General features: G+C 42.0%; 1 protein-coding gene across 1 annotated transcript in view; it reads right to left on the bottom strand.

The window, feature by feature from the left end:
* Window positions 1–24,024, bottom strand: part of LOC145355596 (uncharacterized) — a 59,191-nt gene that overhangs the window by 16,602 nt on the left and 18,565 nt on the right. The window contains exons 10-25 of the mRNA XM_080207846.1: window positions 23,896–24,016; window positions 23,668–23,806; window positions 23,473–23,565; window positions 23,323–23,395; window positions 22,853–22,990; window positions 22,024–22,182; window positions 20,936–21,030; window positions 19,290–19,416; window positions 13,835–14,069; window positions 13,698–13,756; window positions 13,510–13,607; window positions 11,067–11,215; window positions 10,835–10,973; window positions 8,124–8,228; window positions 7,786–7,977; window positions 3,591–3,836 (exon numbers count right to left, since the gene is read on the bottom strand). Of these exons, the coding sequence (XP_080063972.1) occupies window positions 3,591–3,836; window positions 7,786–7,977; window positions 8,124–8,228; window positions 10,835–10,973; window positions 11,067–11,215; window positions 13,510–13,607; window positions 13,698–13,756; window positions 13,835–14,069; window positions 19,290–19,416; window positions 20,936–21,030; window positions 22,024–22,182; window positions 22,853–22,990; window positions 23,323–23,395; window positions 23,473–23,565; window positions 23,668–23,806; window positions 23,896–24,016 (2,168 nt within the window). The remainder of the gene's footprint in view (window positions 1–3,590; window positions 3,837–7,785; window positions 7,978–8,123; window positions 8,229–10,834; window positions 10,974–11,066; window positions 11,216–13,509; window positions 13,608–13,697; window positions 13,757–13,834; window positions 14,070–19,289; window positions 19,417–20,935; window positions 21,031–22,023; window positions 22,183–22,852; window positions 22,991–23,322; window positions 23,396–23,472; window positions 23,566–23,667; window positions 23,807–23,895; window positions 24,017–24,024) is intronic.

Genomic DNA, 24,024 nt, shown 5'->3' with positions numbered 1-24,024 from the left:
ACACATTGTGAGCATTACCATTCAAGTGGACAAATTATCAGGTCTTTTATACAAGTTAGTAGTACTCCAACCAACTAGCTTTCTTTGTTTCCCTCCTCTCTTGTTAATTTGTTTCCTTGCCAAGATTTATCTCAACATCCAATGATGCAAAACACTGCACAAGCAGTGTAAGGGAAACAATCTGAGGGGGCACATTCTTTTGTACATTCTTCCCGTGTCTGCATGGGTTTCCTCCAGATACTCCTGTTTTCTCCCACATTCTGAAAGACGTGCTGGTTAGGTGCATTGACTCAAACAGGTGCTGACAAGGACTGTGGCGACTAGGTTATTTTCATGGTAACTTCATTGCCGTGTTAATGTAAGCCTTGTGACTAATAAATGAACTTTACCTTTTAAACCATGAGGTCAGTGGTAGTAAACTAACTGGAACAGTACATTAACATGTCTTAATCCTAGCACAGTCAGCACAAGATTGACCAAGCAAGCTCCTCCCAGGGTAGTGTCCTGGGTCGCCTGATCTGTCCATGCCCCCAACCTTAGCCTCAACCAAAGTCCCCACACTCTGACTACTGAACTACTCCTTGAGAGACAACCCTTAATAAGAAATGTCAGTTCAACCTAAGCAGCATAACCATTATACTACACTCCAAACATTAACTACCTGAAATAGGAGTTTTATATCCCGCCTGCTGCCCTGCTCTTGCAGTCATGCTGGTGATATAGTTGCTGGTCAATCTTAATACCCCAGTTTGTAGTTGGTGAAGAATTCAACAATGATGCTGATGTTGAAGATTAGAAACAGCTACTTTGTTGACAATAATCAATAATCACAGTCTTAGTGATGGCGTGCATAATGGTAATGTCACTGGTCATCCAGGGGCCCAGGTTTATGCCCTTGGGATATGGGTTAAATCTCACTATGGCAGCTAGTATAATTTGAAAATCTGGAATATAAATCTAGCCTTAATAATGATGACCATGACAGATTTCATCGACTGTTGTAAAAACCCATCTGATTCATTAATGTCCTTTACAGAAGGAAAACTGCTATCCTTACTGGATCTGACCCACATGTGATGCCAAACCCACAGCAATGTGGTTGACTCGTAATTGCCCCTTGAAATGGCCCTGCAAGCCACTCATTTGAAGTACAACTAGGAATTGCACAAATGCTGGCCTTGCCAGAGACACTCATATCATATGCAAGTATTATATATGTGGTCAGTAGCACAGTGGTTAGCACTGCTGTTTCACAGCCCCAGGGGTCCAGGTTTGATCCCTGGCTTGGGTCACTGTCTGTGTGGAGTTTGCATGTTCTTCCCATGTCTGCATGGGTTTCCTCTGGATGCTCCTATTTTCTCCCACATTCTGAAGGATGTGCTGGTTAGGTGCATTGACCCGAACAGGCGCCGGCGTGTGGCAACTAGCGGATTTGCACAGTAACTTCATTGCAATGTTAATGTAAGCCTTACTTCTGACTAATAAATAAACTTTACCTTTTAAACCACAAGGTCAGTGGTAGTAAACTAACTGGAACAGTACATTAACTTGTCTTAATCCTAGCACAATCAGCACAAGGTTGACCAAGGAAGCTCCTCCCAGGGTAGAGCTTGAATCCTGGGCCACCTGATCTGTCCATACCCCCAGCATACATATCAGAAAGAATAAAGACAAAATGTAATACAAAGATTTCCTACAGCTACTCATTCCAAACCAATATTCCCTGTATTTTTTTTTGTTTTGCATTGACAGTTTTTTCAACGTGTGGTTCACAGGTGATACTTAACCTGGACCGAGATCTTCCAGCTGGCAGCTGCACATGTGTGTAACTTAGCTGAGCTGTTAGCCTAGGCCTGAATTATCAGGTTCTGCTGTTTGCTGGCAGAGGCTGCTTCAATATCAGGGCAGTTGTGAATGAAAATCAACATTGGTCAATGAACAATCCTACTCTTCAAAATATGGTGCACAGAAGGTTGTTGAGCAAGTAGCAGAGGATTATGAGGACTGAGGAAGTCTTAAAAGGATAACTTGGGTATCGAGTAATTGGCTTGCACCAAAAAAGCGACCACCATACATTGTATCTGGAAAGACTCTGGAAATGTAAATATTCTCTCCCTGGCTAGTACTGAACTCAAGTGTGCTGGAACTCATTGATGCAAAATTAATCAAATGTTGCCTTCATGCTCTTTGGCAGCTACTGCCATGTTCCCTCTGGTATTCAGTTCTTATATTGATACCCCAGTAAAGGCTGTGATGCGAAAGTGATCTGCAAGTGAATTATTGTTCTAGAATCTGAACTGTGTTGATGAGCAGGTTATGGGAGATGGAGCTAGATGTTGTTTAATGGCACAAGTTATTTTTCCTTCCACTGCCTTACCAATGGAGACTGATAAGGTCATTTTTGACTGAAATAGATTGTCCTATCTTTGTGAATATGGTAAGTTTTTCACATTGTTGTGTGGGGAACATTGTCAATGCAGCATTATGACAGGTCAGCTAAAATGGCAGATGGTTCTGAACTCAGGTAGTTAGTATTTCAGCCAGTATATTGCCAGGATCCATAGCCTTTGTTTGTCTTCAGTTTACTCAACCACTCCTTAAGATCAAGGGAAGTGAAATATATTGGCTGGATAATGTCAAGGGAACCTCAGGAAGAGGCATATTAAGGTAATCAACTCAGCATTTTTTGCAAAAAATGTTTGCTAATGTCAGCCTCATAAACAATGGTTCCCCACAGAAAGTTAATGCCGGGAGTAATGTAGATAGCTTTAAGGTGAGATTTCAGCCCTTCCTTGAATGAAAGTCCCACCTCTAAGAACTGCCAGCCAACTGGCACCAGCCATCAGGAGTAGTGGGGCACTCCAGATCTACAGGCAGTCCTCAGTGCTGAAGAGACCAGGCATATCCAGGATTTGGGGGAGGGGGGGGGTGTGAAAGTATTAGAAAGGGCGGAAGGCTAGTTTCAGAGGCTGGGAAGGAGGTAGGGAGTGGGTGGAATGATATGGATTTGGTGGAGCAGTATTTTTGATAGGTTGAGGGCCCCCAAAGGAGGTCCACCCACTTGCTCATAACCAGCCAATGCAGATAAAATTGTCAGGCATCCCACATGTCATGAATCCTTCCTGGCATGGATAGAATACCCTAAGATGAGGCCCTGAGGTCACCATTAATTACCCCAGTAGGCCCAAATGCAGATAGACTTCCCTGATCCCTTACAAATTTCAGACAAGTCTAGGAGAGCACAACGGACAGTGGTTAACACTTCTGCCTCACAGCGCTAGGGACCTATGTTCAATTCCGGCCTTGGTTAACCGTCCGTGTGTGGAGTTTGCACATTCTCCCGTATCTATGTTGGTTTCCTCCTGGTGCTCCAGTTTCCTTTCCATAATCAAAGGATGCGCAGGTTAGCTGGATTGCTCATGATAAATTTTTGCTCAGCGTCCAATGTTGTGTAGCTAAGTGGCTTAGCCGTGGTATACACGCAAGTGCACTCTTGTTATTTTCACTCAAATAATTTGTTTTTATGGCTTTAAATATATCATCAATAATTGTCAAAGTTGCAATGATACACTTGGAACAAAGTTTCTTACCTTATTGTGACACTTTTTAAACACTTCGTTAGCATCTTTAATTATGGCACATTTTCTCTGTGCCCATGGAAGACAAAATGGGTTTCTGTCACAAGGGAAAGTCTGATTCATTGTATTAGAGCAGGACTGTGCAGATTTCCAACTGTTTCCAAATTCAATGATGTTTTTCACGATGGAATTAGATTTTGTTGTGAGATCATCTTCCGTGTCGTCATTGAAATTTCCACAAAGGCCACATACTTTATTCTGGTATGAAAGTTGCAAATAATCAAAAAAAAATTAAGGATACTAATCTAACATTTCAAAATAAATCTTCGGAATAAACTACTTTTGTCAGACATGCTCTGGAGGTCAGAACTACCTGTCGACAGAGGAAGACCATTAATCTGAGAAACCATTTAATCACTGTGATCGTTGCATCATCACTTATCTGTGCTCAGGTAGCCCATCTCAGCAGATATGGCAGCAACATGAGTTTTGCATTGCTGGGCTAGGCAAAGAGACAGGGAAGAACATCAAGTTGGATTGTCACAGCTGACCATTAACTGGTGGCAACAGGCAAAGGCCGTGTTAATACTGGGTTTGACTCGCCAACAAACCTGCTGACCTCTCTTCTTTAGGGTCACCTTGAAAAAATAACCAATTGACCCAGAGCATTAAGTGGGAACAAATCCTTCTGTGACACAGTCCAGCATCTTTGCGAAACAAAGACAGAAAACTGGGAAAATCATATTTTGATTTCTGTGGACTAGTTGTTGCTGGATTGCATTTACGTCCCTTGACTGGGGTCATAAAATCTGTTACCTATTCATTAGCACCTAATTATTTTGTTCTAATCTGCAAATATCTGACACCATGCAGGTTAATTTACTTCTGAGAGTATGCTAGAAATTTGAATGCACATTCTTATTTCAGTTGCTTCTTCAGAGCTTTACAGTACAATTTACTTCTCAAATTTAGTTGAGTCATTAATGTTGTTCTCTGCCTCCCATCATACATTGGAATACAAGAGTAGGGACATTATGCTGCAGTTATGCAAGGCTTTGGCAAGGTCAGGCATGGGGAAATGTGTGCAATTTTGATGTCATTACCTAAAGAAGGGTATACTGGCCTTAGAGGGGATATAATGAAAGTTCACTGGATTCCTGTGACAAAGGACTGAGTCAAATTGAACTACATTCCCTGGGGTTTAGAAGAGTGATAAATAATCACAATGAATGTGTAACATTCTTAGAGTCTTTGACAGCCAGGCTACTCCTGGCTGGAAAGGCTAGAACGAGGTGACATGTTGTCGGTATAAGGGATAGACTATTTAGAACTGGAATGAGAAAACATTTCTTCACTCTGACTATTGGAAATCTTTGGGATTCTCTATCTCACAGCTCTGTGGATGGGCTCAGTCATATATATAACTTTTACATTTGAATCTATTTAAGGCTAATATTGGAAGATTTTTGGGCTCCAAGGGAATCAAAGGAAAATGGGGATAAGATGGGAAAATAGAGAAAATATAGAAGGACAGCCATGAACGTCTTGAATACTGAACCTGGCTTGAGACCCATATGGCCTTCTACTTCTTCTGTATCTGTTTTTCTTACAGATAGAATATACTAATATTGTTGCATTGCTGAACTTCTTCTCCAATGAATAAAAGACATATATAAGTTTGGATCCCAAACATGGTTCCAAGATGACAAGAAGAAGTTCAGCAATGCAACAATATTAGTATATTCAATCTGTAAGAAAAACAGATACAGAAGAAGTAGAAGGCCATATGGGTCTCAAGCCAGGTTCAGTATTCAAGACATTCATGGCTGTCCTTCTACCTTTTCTCTATTTTCCCATCTTATCCTCATGTTCCTTTGATTCCCTTAGAGCCCAATAATCTTCCAATATTAGTCTTAAATAGATTCAACTGTAAAAGTTATATATATGACTGAGCCCATCTACAGAGCTGTGAGATAGAAAATCCCAAAGATTTCCAATACTCTGAGTGAAGAAAGATTTTCTCATTCCAGTTCTAAATAGCCTAGCCCTTATACCGACAACATGATACCTAGTTCTAGCCTTTCCAGCCAGGAGTAGCTATTTTGAAGAATGCTAACTACTTTATAGAAAAATATTTTTGAAACTAGTGTTATAAACCTGAAAAAGCCCCAAGTGCAGATGTTAACGACCTTGCTGCCTTCTTTCTAAATGTTTCAGGCGTGCATTTACTAGTCATGTGACACCAAGTTCTGGATCATTATCTAGTCACAGAGATAGATTCTGACTACACTAAGTGAAATTTCTCCAGATATATGATCTTCTTTATTCTTTTTTACGGGATGTGAGAATCACCAGTGAGGCCAGTATTTATGGCCCATCCTTCATTTCCCTTGAAGAGGTGGTGAGTTGCCTTCTTAAATTGCTACAGTGCAGGTGGTATAGGTACATCCACAGTGCTGTTGGGGGGCTGGGGTGGAAGAAGACGATTTTGACCCAACAACAATGAAGAAACAGCAATATATTTCCAAGTCAGGATGGTGAGGGCTTTGAAGAGGAACTTCCGGGTGATATGGCAGGGTATTCCCATGTGTCAGCTTCCCTTGTCCTTCTAGCTGATAAGAGTATATGGGTTTGGACAGTGCTATCTAAGGACTCTTGGTGAGTTGCTGCAGTGCAAAATGTAGATTGTACAGACAGCTGCTACAGCTTGTCAGCAATGGAGGGAGTGAATGTTTGTCGGAGGGATGCCAATCAAGTGAGCTACTTTATCCAAGATAGTGTCAAGTTTTTTAAGTGTTGTTAAAGCTGCACTCATCGAAATAAGTGGGAAGTATTCCATAATATTTCTGACTCATGTGTTGTAGATGGAAGACCAGCTTTGGGGAGTCAGGAGGGGAGAGCTACCCACCCCAGGATTCCTAGCCTCTGAACTACACTTGGAGCCACAGCATTTGTAATCAATTTCTGGTCAATGGTAACTGCCAGGATGTTGGTAGTGGGGGATTTAATGATGGTATTACCATTAAGCATCGAGGGGTATCAAGGGATTTTCTCTCACTGGAAATGGCATTTACGTGGCCCAAATGTTATTTTCCATTTGTCACTCCAAGCCTGGATTTGGTCCAAGTCATGTTGCATTTGGACATGGGCTGCTTCATATTCATTTATGCTAAGTATTTGGATATTCAACTGATTGTTCAAATACAATTTCAGCACAATATTTCTCTTTATATCACTCAGATAACCAATTGACTAATAACCCTTTTACCATTGTGTTGCTCCTGTTTTTGGGTGTGAAAACTTGCTAAAGTCAGGCGTGAGGCGAGTAAGATGATCGGTGCCCGTCTCCGTGCTGGTTCCCCCTTTACCAAGACTTGAAAATGGCGGAGATCGGGATTACGCAAGAAATGGGCGCAACAGCCATTTAAATGCATTTGTATGCATTTAAATTGACTTAATGGTCCTCAAGCCCAACCTTACCAGCACTTCCCTCTTTACCACTGTATTTGCCCATTCAGAATCAGTGCAAAGCATATAAGTCCAATTCAGGCACTCCGTCAGTGAGGGGTAGTGAGGAGGTAAGTGCCAAACATCTGATGGCTCTCCACTTGAGATCGGTGATGTGGGGGGGTGTGGTGAAAGGGTGGTCCGCTGCCACTCTGCTTGTGATCAGTGGGGTGGAAAGGGAGGTCTGCTGCCACTCTGCCTGAGATCAGTAGGGAGGAAGGGGGAAGGGCCTGCGATCAGTCTGGGTGGTGGGGGATATGGGGGATAAGGGGTCAGTAATGTTATGGGGATGGGGCAATGTCTATGGGGCCTGGGGGAAACATTATCTGGCCCAAGAGGGATGTGGGAGGGGTGCAGGATTCTATCTATTTTTTCTGCACATGAGTCGATCGGAGCTGCAGGATTTCGGTCAAGATAAGCCACGCCCATGGGCTTCTGCAGCGCAATCTGGACTTGCTGGTATTTTTGTAGGTACAGTACATATGGAGGCACCTCCATTTTAGATTGGGTGTAAAAATTGGATATGAAACACTTCTAGTTCCAAGTCCTCCCAGCACTTTGAATCAAAATGGTAAAATAGGGTCCTTCATGTCAAACTCGCATTTGGTTACAAGTTACATCAATTTGTCTGCTTTCAGAAATGGTGAAGAATCAAAAGGCATTAGTAAGAGAAAATATTTGAACTCAAAACTACACTTACCCTCCATTGTGCATCCAATGTGACTGTGAGTCTTGTGTGTTTGTCCCAAATCACAGTGATCCCATTAGAGAATGTAAGGATTAGATACAACCCAACAGTGTGGAGTGAATAGGAATCTTCCGAGCATTTTCCTTTCTGACTAACGTCTTTTAGAACTTTTACTTTGCCATCTTCCAAAATTAGTTCTTTATCCTATAAGAGACAAATGGATTTGAAAACATGATGCTTTATAATGTACAAGAGTATTAGTGGTCCCAAATGAAATTTGTATTTTGGAAAATACAAATTTACTAAAATAGCAACTTAACTACCTAATAATTGTAAATTAGAAAATATACCTCAAATAGAATTTTGATGTTCCTGGAACATGTCACTCCATCTTCACAGCATGCAACATTTTCCATTAGAATTTGGAATGTGCCTTTCTTGCCCTTGCAATGGTCCTGAAAATGAAGGTAGCTTTAAATACGTATGTCCCACTAAGTATATTCTGTATATTTTCAAATGGCTTAAACACTTCAACAATTAATATTACTATAGTATTAATATTACTCCAGTGTACAACAGTACAATGAAAAGAGTACTCGACACAATTTCAACAATAATCCATTGTTATATTTTAGTATTGTCACTGTGCCAGTTTCCCTGACAGAAAACATGTGCACAGCTCCAATTTAGGGAGTGCATTTACAGTGCCCAGTCACTGCAGAGATACCGCAGAAGTGGATGGCACAGTGGTTAGCACTGCTACCTCACAGTGCCAGGGATCGCAGCTTGGTTGCTGACTTGGGTGACTGTGTGGAGTTTGCATGTTCTCCCCAGGTCTGCATGGGTTTCCTCCAGGTGCTACAGTTTCTTCCCACAGTCCTAAAATGTGCAGGTTAGGTTGATTGCCATTCTAAATTGACCCTAGTTTCAGGGGGATTAGCAAGGTAAATATGTGGGTTGCGGAGAAAGGGTGGAATTCTTGTCAGTGCAGGCTCCATGGGCCAAATGGCCTCCATCTGTACTGTAGGGATTCTATGATTCTAAGTCAGCCTAAAACAGACGTACGGCTCCTTAAATATGCTAATCTGGAACTGCAAGCATTTAGTAAGTATTTACTTGAATGTGGACCCAGGAGAAACTGTTATGTCCTTCCCAGCTCCGTGTCAAATAGTAAGGCTGTTGCCAGTCACTCCCAAACTTACCTCAGCAGGTGTCCAGACTGTCAACTAAAATTCTCCCCACCCCCATTCCCCAGGGACTGCTGAGATACCCTTGTGGCCTCAATTGCTGTTTATGCCTCTCTCTCACACTGAAGCACTGAGGCCAGCAGACCACTGTGCCTTGGTCCTGCTGCTAAAAAGTGATGAAATGTCATTCTGTTCAAACTGATTAATTGGAAAAAAGCTGGGATGATGGTGTTGATGAGGGAATCTTGCTTAATGCAGTGAGTTGTTCTGATCTGAAATGCACTCATTCAAATACTAATGAAAGCAAGTTCAGTTAGAATCATAAAATGCCTACAGTGCAGAAAGAGGCCATTTGACCCATCGAGTCTGCACTGGCAACAATCCCACCCAGGCCCTTATCCCCACAACCCCACATATGATTGATTGGCCATGATTAATTGCCCCTCCTAATCACTTTGGGACAATTAATCATAGCCAATCAACTGAACCCACACATCTTTGGACATGGAAGGAAACTTGAAGCAGGCACGGGGAGAACATGCAAACTCCACACAAACAGTGACCCAAGGCTGGAAGTGAACATGGCTCCCTGGCGCTGTGAGGCAGCAGTACTAACTACTGTGCCACTGTGCTGCCCTTAACTTTAAATTGTAACTTTAAAAGGGAATTAGATCAATTTCTAGAGAGGAATAATTTCTAAGGATGTGGGGAAGGTGCAGGGAAGTGGGATGGGATTAATTGGATTGTTCTTTCAAATGCTGACATGAGCACAATGCTCTGAATAGCCCCTTCTGAATCAAATGCTTCTATGAAAGCTGACTTCCACAGGACTAATGCTCATAAACTCTGAAAGATTACACACATACATAAAAGTCAAAAAGGGTGGCAATGCAACCACAGTCAGCATCATTGGAGCAGATGGAAAACAAAGCGCAGTAAGGCCATCAGAGCCTGCCAGCTCCATACTTTCATTATTCAATGGCAAGCTGCGATATGAGTGGACCACAGTTTTGCTATTTGCTGTTGATGAGTGCTTTAAGGTAAAGGTAAAATGAGAAGAGGATGAACTATTTCTCACAGAGGGTAATGGATTTGTGGAACTTGCTTCTCCATAGTGCGGTGGAGTCTGAATCGTTGAATGGTTTCAAAAGGAGATAAATATATTTCTAATGAAAAAAAGGGCTAAGGGGATATGGGAACAGATGGGGAGGTGGATTTGACACCAAGGAGAGATCAGCCATGATCTGATTGATTCTCAGAGCAGGCTTGAAAGGCTCAATTTGCCTACTTCTGCTTCTAATTTCTATTAATTTCTGACATCCCATTATGAAAGCAACTCCCCCATCTCCCAGGGAGTGAGTGAGAGAGTGACAGAGTGTGAGTGAGAGAGTGACAGAGTGTGAGTGAGAGAGTGACAGAGTGTGAGTGAGAGAGAGAGAGAGAGAGAGAGAGCAAGAGTGTGTGTGTGTGTGTGTGTGTGTGTGAGAGCCCACCTCTGGCAAAAGTTCAAGGCGGTGGAAAAGCATCATGAAGTTGACATGACATGCAGTGTTACAAATTTCCAGAGTATAACCACCCCCCCCCCGCCCCATTCCGCTCCCCCCACCTTCCCCCGCCACAGCTCATCCCTGACCACCTCAAAAGCCACCTCTGCTCTGCAGGGCTGCACAATTCAGCCTGCTCAGCGATTCTTTACCTATATGCTCATATCAAGGCTTTTATTTTTGTGTCTGCACCATATCACTATTCTTCAGGGATCTTCAGGAATTGTAATATCTGCTTAGGATCTTAATGTAGCCACAACTAAAATCAATGCAAAGACATAATTCATTTCTTACTATTAGGAAGTCAAGTATTTAACCATGGTGACTTACCTGAACAAATATATATTCACAGTTACCCTCATAGGTGTAGCGCATCACATCAAATGTTGTGTAATGGCCTTCACCATAAACCTTGCAGGTCTTTGGACATTGTTTCTGAGTACAATTCCAAGTTCCGCCCAGGCAGGTGCTGTAGCATAAAAAACAAATATATTGGGTTCTACAACATTAAGGTGCCTTTAACATTGGCAATTTATCAATTTTGACATATGTTGAATCTCACCATTTGTTGCAATCCTTTATGATTTCTTGTCCTTCAGTATGACTCTCTCCTTCAAATAAACAAGGGCATTTTTCCTGCAGTACACACTTTCCATTTTCATCTTCAGCTTTACCAACTGGGCAGACGCAGCCAGGAACACATGGGTCTGGCTGTTAGAAAGGAGAAATTCCTCAGTCAATCCTCTATTGTTTAATATTGATGTCAAGTAACATGAAAAATATATAAACTTACGCTTATCAATGATGCCGTACTTAGGTTGCAATTACTGCATAAAGAAAACATGCACATACGCACACACACTTTAATAGTCGCAAGAGCCAGCCTACATGAACCCTCAAAGCCCCTTCAGACATTTAATAAGCATTCATGGTTTAGGTGGTTAAACTCCACTTTTCCCCATATCCTAGTCTTGACTATAATGAGTCACGGTACAGAATTTCAGAGATTCATAATGTTCTGAGTGAAGAAACTTCTTCTCATGCCATTTTTAAATGACCAGCTTCTTATCCTGAAACCATGAATTTTAACCAAGTCGGGTTGGCTTGGGAGCCCTTTAAAAATCGCAGGCAGATTCCCATTCTGGGAATTCCAATCCCAATTCTAGGCTGTTGAATTTTCAGCAATGCCTTTAAAGCATGATTTTGTCAAGTGCCCACAACTGGCATTCCTGAACAGATCAGCTCCATTGTGAGGATAGGCATGCCCTATTCCAATGCAATTTTCATGGAGTCAACTCCTATGTCCTCTCGTGCCCCCTATGCCAAGTTCTGCACCTTCTTTCCAGGCCTTCAGAATCCTTGGAATTTGTGTCAACAAACTTGTGAGAATGACCGGAGATTAGGGAGTCTGAGCTGCCAATCGAACAATGTTCCCTCTGGTGTACAGCTATTGTAATAACAACTTGGGCTGTTAGCCAAGTCTCAAGTTGTACACATGCTACTATACATGGTGTTCATTGTTTCTAGCACATGTACAGTGGATTGACGGACATGGAAATTTCAGAGCTTAGCGTAGGGCATATGAGGAAATACTTCCATGCCACCTCATGCTCCCCGACCACCTATCAAATCCTTCAAGCCCCCGATACTAAACTCATGATCTAAGAATTTTATACATTTCAACAATGACATTATTATTATTATTACATCTTATTCTTCTAAACTCCAAAGAATACAGGTCTATTCTGTGCCATTGCTCCTAATAAGACAGCTGTTTCATCCCAAGAATCAACCTAATGTACCTTCATGCACCTCCTCCAAGGCAATTTTGCCCTTCCTTAAGAAGACCAAAACAATATAGAGTACTCCACTTGTGTTTTCATCAAATTATTAAATAATTTCAGAAAAATCTCTTTCCTCTTAGTCATCAACCCGCTGCAAATTAGATTTAAATACAAGTTATCTTTCTAATTCCTTGATATACCTCGATGTTAGCTCTATGTGATGGTTCCAAATCGCTCCTCATATTTAGCAGTTTCACCCATTAAAAAATATTCTGCCTTTCTAATCTTCCTACCGATGTAGACAATTTCACATTTTTCCACATTGTACTCTGCCACCTTCTAACCCAATCATTCGACAAGGTGCTATCTCTCTGAAGCCCCTTATGTCCAGCTGACAACATATTTTCCCACATAGTTTAGTGTCATCAGCAAACTTAGGTACATTGCACTCAGTCTCCTCATCTAAGTTACTAATGTGGATCATAAATAGCTCAGGGCCAAAGCCAAAACCTTGTGGCACTCAACTAATTACTATCTGCCAACTAGAAAATGAACCATTCATACTCATAGTTTTCTATCCATTAACCAATCCTCAATCCATGCTAATGTATTACACCTTATCGCTAATATACTACTCAATGTGTAGCAATTCTCTAAAACCCCTCCCAACTGGCAAAACATTCAGTCCTGCTGGAGCAAACAGCAATTTAAATTGGTCACACTGCATCTACAGGCGGGGCCGTAAACTCCTGGCTTAAAAATATTTCATCCATTGATTCCCTCCTTTCTACACCCTTAAAAAACTGTCAAATATAATTTCCTCTTCATGAGCACATGCTTCCCTGCCTCATCATATTATGATTTTCTAAGTGCCCTTAGGTCCTATTCCTGTCATTATCATTAATCTGAAGCTAACCAGTCTGGAGCTCCCTGCTTTCTGCTTCCCTCCTTAAACAGCTGGATTATATTTACTATCTTTGTAACCATGGAGATTACTCTAGAATCTATGCATTTCCAGAAGTTATAAGTCGGTGATCATGAAAAATTGTCTTGCAAAACTTCACGATGTAACGAGAGAATTTTGTTCTATCTCTGTCAACAGATCGAAATATATCTCCCATTGTTTGGAATCACTTGTTGAAATATTTTATGTTCCTCTTCTATGTTGTATGCAAGTATGTATGGACTCTTTACAAGCATGTATTGTTGGACGTCACTTACACATGGTAAATTCAAGTTGCTGCATTTTTTCCCACAGTGTTTCTGATCTTCGTTTCCAGCCCTTGAACAATTAAGATATTCCTTACCCACAGGACACCCTAACGAAACAGAAAATGCAGGAAATTGTCTCATACAGGTCTAAATCACGCTTCCAGTAATGACAGCTTTAGAAGATATCAATAATTTACCTGGACTTTGCGTTGTGGAAGAAACCAGATGGCAAGTAATGACTCCTTCTATACAAAAACTAAAGAGAGAAAAGATAAGGATCTCTTTTCATATGTTTAATGGTACAACTTTGGTACATCGTGACAAGTATGCTTACCAGTCATCAACGCTCTCTCCAGATGCAATGTACATGCCCTTGTAGTAACATGAGCAGTCTCCCTTATCAACACAGAGCCCATTTTCATCCATATATTTTCCATCAGGACAGCCACATCCGTAAACGGCAACATCGTTAACGCTACAGGTGAAGTCAGTTTTGCCCAGAAATCTGCAGGTCCGCTTGCAGGCTTTCATGTTATGGTCAAAAACCTGGTTCTTCTCACAAGTTGTATCTAGAAACAGACACCACTAGTATCAGATTACAGTAGAATACTGATGAAAGTGAAAGGTAAGCAAGAAGCATTCTCCGCCACAAACAGAAAATGCTGGAAAATCTCAGCAGGTTTAACAACATCTGTGGAGAGAGAACAGAGCTAACGGGCCCTATTTTACTATTTTGATTCTAAGTGCTGAGCAGACTTGAAATTGGGAATGTTTCAGATCCAACTTTTAAATCCGTTCTGAGGCACCCCATATGCACTCTGCCTGAAAAAATACCAGCGAGTCTGGATCACACTGCACAAGCCTGTGGGCGGGATTTAACACACCTGAAATCCTGCAGCTCCGATTGGCACCTCCAACTGCGCATGGGCAGAAAAAAAATGATAGAATGATGCTCCCTGTCACATCCCTCCCAGGCCAAATAATGCGTCCCCCCAATCCCCACAGACATTGCCCCACCTCCCCCTTATCCCCCACTGCCCCACCACCCAAATCAATAGCTTCTCAGTTACCTTTCCCCTCCCCCTGCCCCACTGATCTCAGACAGGGTGGCAGCAGATCCCCCTTCTCCTTCACTGAAGTCAGGCAGAGTGGCAGCTGACTCCTCCTTCCCCTCCACTGATCTCAGGCAGAGTGGCAGCGGATGCCCTTCCACCCCCACTAATCTCAGGCAGAGTGGCAGCGGACCCTCCTGCCCAACTGATCTCAAGCAGAGACCCATCAGACGCTAGGCATTCACCTCCTCACTAATCCTCACTAATGAAGCACCAGTATCAGACTTATATAGAGCATGCCTGTTTTGCACCAATCCCAGATGGGTGAATGAGGTGGTGAAGGGGGGAGTGCGGTAAAGCTGTCGTGGCCATTTTTGGGCCCTGGTAAAGGAAGAACTGGCGCGGTGGCGGGCACGGATCACGCTATTCTCCTCACACCCAACTTTATCAAGTTTTCGCGCTCGAAAACGGGCACAACACGATGGTAAAATCCAGCCCAACGTTTCAAGTCTGGATGGTCCTTTGTCAGACCCTGGCCCTTCATTCAGCATTGAAGAAGGGTCATCCAGACTCGAAACATTGGCTCCATTATCTCTCCACAGATGCTGTTATACCTGCTGAGATCTTCCAGCATTTTCCGTTTCTGCTTCAAATTCCTGCATCCATAGTATTTTGCCTTTAGCATTCTCCACCACCTTCAGCTAGATGTGCTGAGTAGATGATTCACTCCGGCTTCCTCCTGAGGATCCCACTTTGACTATCAATGGCCCATTTGATTCATTTGTCATGATATGGCAAAATGACCAAGCATACAGGGTACAGATTGGCACTGCCAGATTTGCACTGACAGATGGCAGTGTCAATTTGTGCCAAGGGCAGTCCCAGGGCACTTGCCCAACATGTCCTTCTCCCCCTCCACCTCCCCACCCCTCCACCACCCCACGTGGCCTAGCCTTATCATGGTGCCCCTAGTAGGTTCCCTTGACTGATTCGCGTTTTCGTCTAACTGTTGTAAACCTCAGCGATGTGACGTCATTTTGACGAGGTATGAATATTCAGTGACGGGGATCATGTGGCTGAAAAGCCCTTTAATGATGCTAAATGTTTTGAAATATATTGAAATTATGTGAACTTTGTCACGTCACCAACAAAGGACAGGAAAAGTCAGGAACTGAGATTCTGCTGGTGAGAACCTCGTCTCCCCATTCTTGCAGGGTTTTGAGCCTGCATCGCTATTTATGCCAACAATGCTCAAAATCACCCCTGATGAATGCACAGAGCTCAGTTTCATGCACAATTCCTTAGATAATGACACAGTCATGTGTATTCTAGGCCTGAGCTGACCGGGGGAAAATATTAACTAATTGACCAGCAATGACCATTTCCAATAAGAGTGCCTAACTTCGCCTCTTGACATTCAATTACATTATCATTATTGACTGCTCTACCATCAATATCCTGGGCATCGCTATTGACCTCAAACCTAACTGAGTCTGCCATGACTGCAAGAACAGGTCAGAGACTGAGAATTCTGTGGCATGTTTCTCTCCCCATGATTTCCCAAACTCTGTCCACAGGGTGCAAGTGAAAAGTGTGGTGAAATACTCACATGTATGAATATGTATAGTTCCAATATCATACATCTCTATATGAATTAGGCAGTAAGCCACTTGGCCTTTTGAATCCCCAGCCATTCAGTAAGACCAGGGTTGGCGGGTACTGAACTGGATTGTCAGGTGATACAACAGGATATAGATAGGTTGGTGCATTGGGCAGATAGATGGCAGATGGAATTTAATCCTGACAAATGCGAGGTGATGCATTTTGGAAGGAATAATGCAGAGAGGAGCTATGTGATAAAAGGTAGACAGATTAGGAGTATAGACATACAGAGGGACCTGGGAGTGCAGGTTCACAAATCCATGAAGGTTGCGTCACAAGTGGAGAAGGTTGTTAGGAAGACTTATGGAATGTTAGCCTTTATAGGAAGGGGTATAGAGTATAAAAGCTGCCGTCTAATGCTTCAGTTGTACAGAACGTTGGTTAGACCGCATTTGGAGTACTGAGTCCAGTTCTGGTCACCTTACTACCGGAAGGACGTGGAGTCTCTGGAAAGGGTGCAGAGGAGGTTTACCAGGATGTTGCCTGGCATGGAGGGGCTGGGTTACGAGGAAAGGTTGGAGAAACTGGGACTATTCTCCTTGGAAAGACGGAGATTGAGGGGGGACATGATAGAGGTATATAAGATACTGAAGGGAATAGATAGAGTTAATAGTGAGAGACTGCTCCCTAGACTGGGTACAAACACGAGAGGTCATGATTTAAGGGTGAGGGGGGAGAGGTATAATTTGGAAGTGAGAGGAAGGTTCTTTACGCAGAGAGTTGTGGGGGTATGGAACATGCTACCGAGTAGAGTGGTGGAGGCAGGAACGTTGGACTCGTTTAAGGTTCAGTTAGATAGGCACATGAGTAAAACGAGGATAGAGGGTTATGGTAGGGGCTATTAAATAAGGTTAGAACCTCGGGAGACACCGGAAAAGCAGGCATGTAAGATTAACGTTTTTGTCTTTTTATTCCGCAGGTGGAGGTCCACCTCGTGTCAAACGAGGGGCATGCACACGGTGGGTCGTGCGTGGGCTGCTCTTGGAAGATCCGGGAGTGGCCTAGCACTTCGTGTCGGTGTGTGTGCTTGATCCTGGACCGGTAGACGGGCGCTGCAACAACTTGGTGACTAGCACTGCTAGCTGTGCAGATACATGGATTTGGGCCTGTGTCTGTGGGAGTTTGCGCATTCTCCCTGTGGTTGCGTGGGTTTCCTCCGGGCGCTCCAGTTTCCTCCCACACCCCAAAGATGTGCTCTTAGGCTGATTGGTTTTACCAAATTGACACTATTCTCCCCTGAATCTGGCTAAGTTAGGGGTTCCATTCGTAGATATGCAGGGTAGAATAGGTGTAGGGTGATGCGGCGGCGTGGGCTCGTTGGGCCGAAGGGCCTGTTTCCCGTGCTGGTTTGTTCTTTGTTGTTTTTTGTACCACGGCTGATCTGATTTTAACATCAACTGATTCCTACCTACGTTCATGCAAGACACTCAACATGAACAAGGGGAAACCAACCTGCTTGATCGGCACCCCATCCACTATCTAAAGAGTCATCCCTTCCTTCATCAGCACATAGTGGCAGCAGTGTATATCATCTACAAGATGCACTGAAACAACTCATTAAGAGTCCAACGACAGCAACTTCCAAATCTGTGACCTTTCCCATCTAGCTAGACAAGGGCTTGAGAATATCAAGATTACACCATCCTGGCATGGAAATATATCAGCATTCATCTTTCATCTTTAACTTCTTATCATTCAGCACCGAGAAACACACTGCGCTATAGGGGATACAGACGTTCAAGAAGACGATTACCTCCACCTTCTCAAAGGTAGTTGAGTTATGCAATAAATGCTGGCCTGGCATTTATCATTTAAATAATTAAATAACTACATTTTAAAAAACCATCAACAGTCAATACATTTTATTCCACAATGAAAATGTCTGCTGAAAGCTTTCAATTGGCAGTTTATTTCCACCTACATGTGGTAATCGCTTCACTAACTGGGGCCTATTTTAGTTAAGGATCTCCCCTGAATAAAATCAAATTTTGTTATATTTATATGAGAGGTTCTCAGATTTTGCTGCTTACAAAACACAGCATGGTGGCACAATGGTTAGCACTGCTATCTCACAGTGCCAGGAACCTGAGTTCGATTCCTAGCTTGAATCACTGTCTGTGTGGAGTTAGTGTGTTGTCCCCGTGTCTGCATGGGTTTCCTCCGGGTGCTCTGACTCCCTCCCACAGTCTGAAAGATGTAGTGGTTAGGTGCATTGGCCATGCTAAATTCTCCCTCAGTGTACCCGAACAGGTGGCACAGTGTGGCTACTTAGGAATTTTCACAGTAACTTCATTACAGTGTTTATGTAAGCCTACTCATGACACTAATAAATAAACTTTAAAAAAAAGTTCTGACAATTGGTTAGTTTTCTTCTGAATTGGTCAAATGTCACTCTACCCAATTTGTCATTTTCTACTTTCCTTTTCCAACAATCACACTACATAAAACCTCGTTCTCTCCAGCTTCAGTTTCTTTCCAGGAACTCCACCAAAATGTTTTGCCAATCATATTCTATAGAAAACAATGATCCAATAATTTTTAACCAACCTATGATATATCCCTAAAATAACATTCAAATTGTCACAGATAAATATGGTGTATTCAACGATTCAGGTAAAAAACAATTCAACAATGTTCTCACACTATTTTCTAGTTTATCTAGCTCACTCAGTGACCCAAAGCACCCTGCTGATCTCATGAACATGGCTGAAAACAGTGCAGAAGCATGTAACATAGCCAATTCAGATGTCAGATTGAAGAACGAAAAGGACCAATTTTCTGAAGTAGTTACTGTAGTACTAATTTATTACATGAAGATCTTAAACCCGTTATCTTTTAAATCTTGAATCCATCAGGGAAGAAATTCCTGTCAAATTCGAGTGCGTTTTCACAAAAAAAAAGAAACGAAATGTGCAGATATAAGGGCACATCATCAATCGATAACCGTACAGATATGGGCTCTAGGCATCAATAAACATATGTTCATTTGTAAATTCTATAAATTGTGTTCAAGCAAATAATTCTGTCTGCAGAAACTGGTGCAAAATTCTATGAAAGATAGATATTCCAACTTACTGCAAATATTTCCAGCCCATTTCTTCAGGAGGACACCTCTTTCTGCACATGCATGAACATAGGCTCCGATTGCAGCACAGATGCAGTGATCAACATTCTGACAGGTGCAGATGGAGCTCTTACACATCTTTAAAGCAAATGCAATTAAAATGATCATTTTCTTTATCTTTGGTAACTTAATGCATATTTTGCAAATCTCTAGAGTTAATCGAATCACAAAATCACAATGCCAGAATGTGCTCAAAGTCAAATAATTTTTCAAAGCATATCGGGGTCGAATCGACTGTTGGAGTGCACTTATTGTCTGTCCATTCTGCCCATGAGAAGGTCCTGATGGTTTTAATGGCTTGCCATCAGGTTGTACACCAAAGAGGTGGCATGAAGCAACTTGCTAAATTGTGGCTCTTTATCAAGCTGTGATGACTGCTGCAAGATGAGCTGTGAGGGCATCATGGTCACAGAGGGTGGAGTGTGAGGTGCCTGGGCAATAGCAGCCTGGATTGTTTATTTGCAAGCATTTGTGCTGCTCAGGGGACCACAGAAGTAAAATGACACAATGCAGACTTCCACCAGTTCTGAGTTAGTGCAGTAACTGGAATCCTATTAACACAATACAAATTCATTTATTACACAGACCCTCTTGCTTGAAACAGGTGGGCCCTATTGGAGACCTGGCAGTAGGCTCTTTCATTTCCTATGTTATTTTTGAAAGTTTTTGATGACTTCTACTCTATTTTTCCCCACAATGCATCCTGGTGTAATGGACCAACAGGTGACGTGTGTTTGTCTGTATCAGTATCATTCCATTTACCATAAAATTCCAAGTGACATTGTCAAGTGACTAATAAAACATGTGTAACCTCTGGTCCTGCAGTTGTCAATGGGATTTGCCATTGGAGCAACCCAATGCAGCCTGGAAACCTGTGGTTGGGGATGGGGATGGTGGTGGTGGTGGGGGGCTACTACCCGCAGGAACAGAGAATTCCAAAGAATCCCGGCTTTTAAGTTCCTTGCATTCTTTGGGATTTTATAAGTGGTGCAGCTTTGGTGGGGGAGAAATTAATTTTTGAAATAACGCCCTGAATTGTTAGCTCAGCATATTACCTTCCCTTATAGACTCCTCTGCATGAGTTACTTTAATATTTGAGAAATAGGCCGGACTTTTCCGACCTCACCCACAGCTGGGATTCTCTGGTCTCGCTGATGTGAATGGAAATTTGGCTGAGTGCCAAATTCTCCATTCTTGCTGGCAGCAACCATAGGAATATAACTCACACATTAACGTACTGAAGGAATATTCTCCCTTCTACAATAAATGCCTGATTTTCGTAATACATTTTACTGCCAGTAATTTATCAAATAATTATCGGACCATCTTATATCTTGTTTAATCCATGTCCCCATTTAGTGTTCCACAGGTGTTAAATATAGGCCAGGATTCCCTGGCCATTCACACTGATGGAATTCCCAATGACAGAAGTGGGTTGAGAGAATCCCACCAACGGTGGTGACGCGATGTCAGCCACCTCCAAGGGAAATGCTGACAATGAGAGAAGAGAATTTTGTCCAAAGACTGTGCCATTTCATTTGATTTTTGATTCTGAAATGTATTCACTCACACATTCTTGCAAAATGTTCCCACTTACCTCGTAGTATTTTTGGTAATCCACTAACGAATGGCATTTACCAAAAATGCTGTTGTGGTTAAGCAGCATGGAGCAATGTTGTTTTGCATAGGCATCTGCAACAAATACAAAGATGTGATTGCTTACATTCAGCAACTGAATCTAATACAAATATAGTGAGAATAAATCATACTTCTGTCAAGGCAATTTGAGATATCATCACGTGTGGACTGAAAATTCCACTTTTGACTGTAAATGCAACCAAAAACATGTTTGCTATTGAAATGGTCACAGCAATTTTCAAATGGATTGCTTTCAAGTGTTTGTTTTGTGAGAAAACAATTTTAACTGTACAGTGTAAATGCTGAAGTGAAAAGAAATAAAAATTCAGCTGGCCAGTTTCAGTGCACAATTGTTGGGGGTAAATATCTGAATGGCTGCTGAGCAAAAGATGTCAATGTTGTTAAGCAGAAGACTTGGGCACCACTCCTCATCTATGCCAGAACACCAACTGCAGTATATCTATCACCCGGAGCAATGTGTGCTCTAAACTATCCACCTTCTACGCTGCAAGGTCCACTTCTCTAGCTATAATGCAATAAAACCTTGGATGTCTTGCTTATCACAAGGCCTCTGACTGCTATGGTACACATCTTCTCTTTAGTTAAGCTCACAGGCCAGGTCTGACATGACACAATCCAACAAAGCAATGTGCCATTCTGTCTCATTCTTCACATGTTTTTCTAAAACGTTTGACTTTAGGGTCTAGAATGAGCTTTGTCATGATCATAAATCATTATCATAATTATACGTAGCTTCAAACACAGTTCCCAACAGGTGCGGAGAGCGATAATGAAAAATTAGAGGGCAGTGAAACCTTACATGATAGACTGTTACAGGGAAAAAGGTAGCATAAGATCACTAAAATCCTTACAGACATGGGAAAGGCTCAGAGAAACTTGATTTCACTGACACTTTTGTCAAGTCTGAAAAGGGAAAAGGTGGAGCAAGTAAAAAGGGAGAAAAAGCCCAAGATGCCGGCACAAGAAAACATGGAGCTTTGCAGCACCTGACTTCCTATATGAGGGGTGCAGAAGACAGAGCATTACCTTTCTCTGAACTAATACAACTGGGGGTTACTGTTTCAGGAGGTTTGCAGTTTGAATCCAATTGCCACGATTGAGCAAAATTGACAACAGATTCTTCCACTATGTTCTGTGAAGACATGAAGTCATCTGCGGCATTGTCATTAAAGTTTCCACATAAACCTGAAAAATAAACAGTTGCGGCACGTCATAAAAATGTAATGATCTGATTTGGTTGACTAGCTGTTCTAACAGAGCCAGATATTCAATGCTTTATTTCTTGAAACAGCTTCAAGGAATATTCCTCAAACAATAATAAACAAATGGTGGAATTCTACCGCCCTGCCAGCCATGGATTCAGAATGGGCAAGGGTTGGACAACAGAAATATCCATTGACCTCAGGCAGGATTTTCCAGTCTTGGGTCAAACGAGGCCATAAAATCCTGCCGAAATTGTAACATCGTTTTAACATTTGCTTTTGCCTTATGCCTGTTTCCAGATACAAATCCATCTCCAACTTAACCATTTCTGGCCTTTAGTGAGAGCAGAGGTTGAGTGGACAGCCAATCCACTCCAAAGGCACGGCTTCCGGCTTTAATTGCAGTGGCGAGGTTGCAGGTTATAAATGTTAACAGTTGTCATTCGTGCATTCTGACCATTAGTAAATTCAGCAGCTTCATCAGAAGTGAGGAATCGGTGGCCTGCAAAGGTCCGTGCCGTCACACCATCCTCCTGGATGTAAGTGATCTGAGTGACTGCTTGAAAAGCCTCCATAACTGGGGCACCCCACCCACCTGCCCCATGAATTCCACCCCCACACCCAGCAGTCCATAAGCAACTGTTTAGCAATACCTTTTACAGATCCTTTCTTGTTTTCTGGCATTGAAATGTACAGCTGCATTGTGGAAGATATTTGCACTTGCATTTTTAGTCCAAACGTTGTTGCAAATTGAATGAACTGTGAAGACTGTTGAAATATTATTACTCCATCTGTGAAATTAAAAAATAACACACTTTTATTTAATAAAGGCAAATTACCACGGATGCTGGAAACTGAAGCCAAAAGAAAAAATGCTGGAAAATCTCAGCAGGTCTGACAGCATCTGTAAGAAGAGGAAAGAGCTGATGTTTTGAGTCCAGATGACTTTGACAAAGGGTCATTGAGACTCAAAACATCGGCTCTTTTCTCTCCTTAGAGGTGCTGCCAGACTTGTTGAGATTTTCCAGCCTTTTCTCTTCTGGTTTCAGCTTCATTTAAATTTGAACAATACTAGCTTTTTATTTAAAAGGAGAAATTAATTTTTTTTCAATTATAATTTTACCCTGTTTATAAGGAAGTTTAATTTCTTCTCCGCCAGAATAAATGTTGCCATTCTTGTTGAATTCATACGTGGTCTACGAAGAAAAATGTAAATTTTTATGGCGTAATTTAAATGAATAGACATGCAGTAAAAAAAATCAAAAGTGCTTACTTTGTTCTGAATATATGTAACACGTCGCAGACAGATCTGTCTAACTGCAATTTGACATATGTGCATCTCAATTTCTATCCGCCAGAATTCTCCCTGTGGGATTTAAAAATTTTGATTTTAATATTTGAAACTCAAAATCCTGGCAACAAGGATGGATATCATAGAGATCATAATATCGCAAAATATCTCACGTACAGCAACTGCAATGTATTTGCAATTTCCTCTCAAATTATAATATTTCCCATCAAATGTAGTGATGTGTGTTCCTTCTTCTATTTTACACCTTCTGGGGCAGCTAAGATGAGAGCACTCCCATAGTCCACTCTTACAAACACTAAGACAGAAGAGGCAAATGTTGTTAGTGAATTAGTTGACAATATGGTTGGTGACTGTTTCGATATGAGATGAATTAGGAGGTTTTACCAAGCCTGGCAGGAAGTGTTTCTTTTGTCTCCGACATTGTAAATCTTTCCACTGTATACACAAGGGCAACTTGTTTTCCTGATGCACTTGTTGGTGCCTCGTATGTTATCAAGAACGGTGCCTGAAGAA

Source organism: Carcharhinus amblyrhynchos, chromosome 19, assembly GCF_965287045.1.
Source record: "Carcharhinus amblyrhynchos chromosome 19, sCarAmb.v2.hapA, whole genome shotgun sequence".
In the NCBI taxonomy this organism is placed as follows: Eukaryota; Metazoa; Chordata; class Chondrichthyes; order Carcharhiniformes; family Carcharhinidae; genus Carcharhinus; species Carcharhinus amblyrhynchos.
Note: the sequence above shows the minus strand (reverse complement) of the source record. Positions and strands in the feature narration are given on the sequence as shown.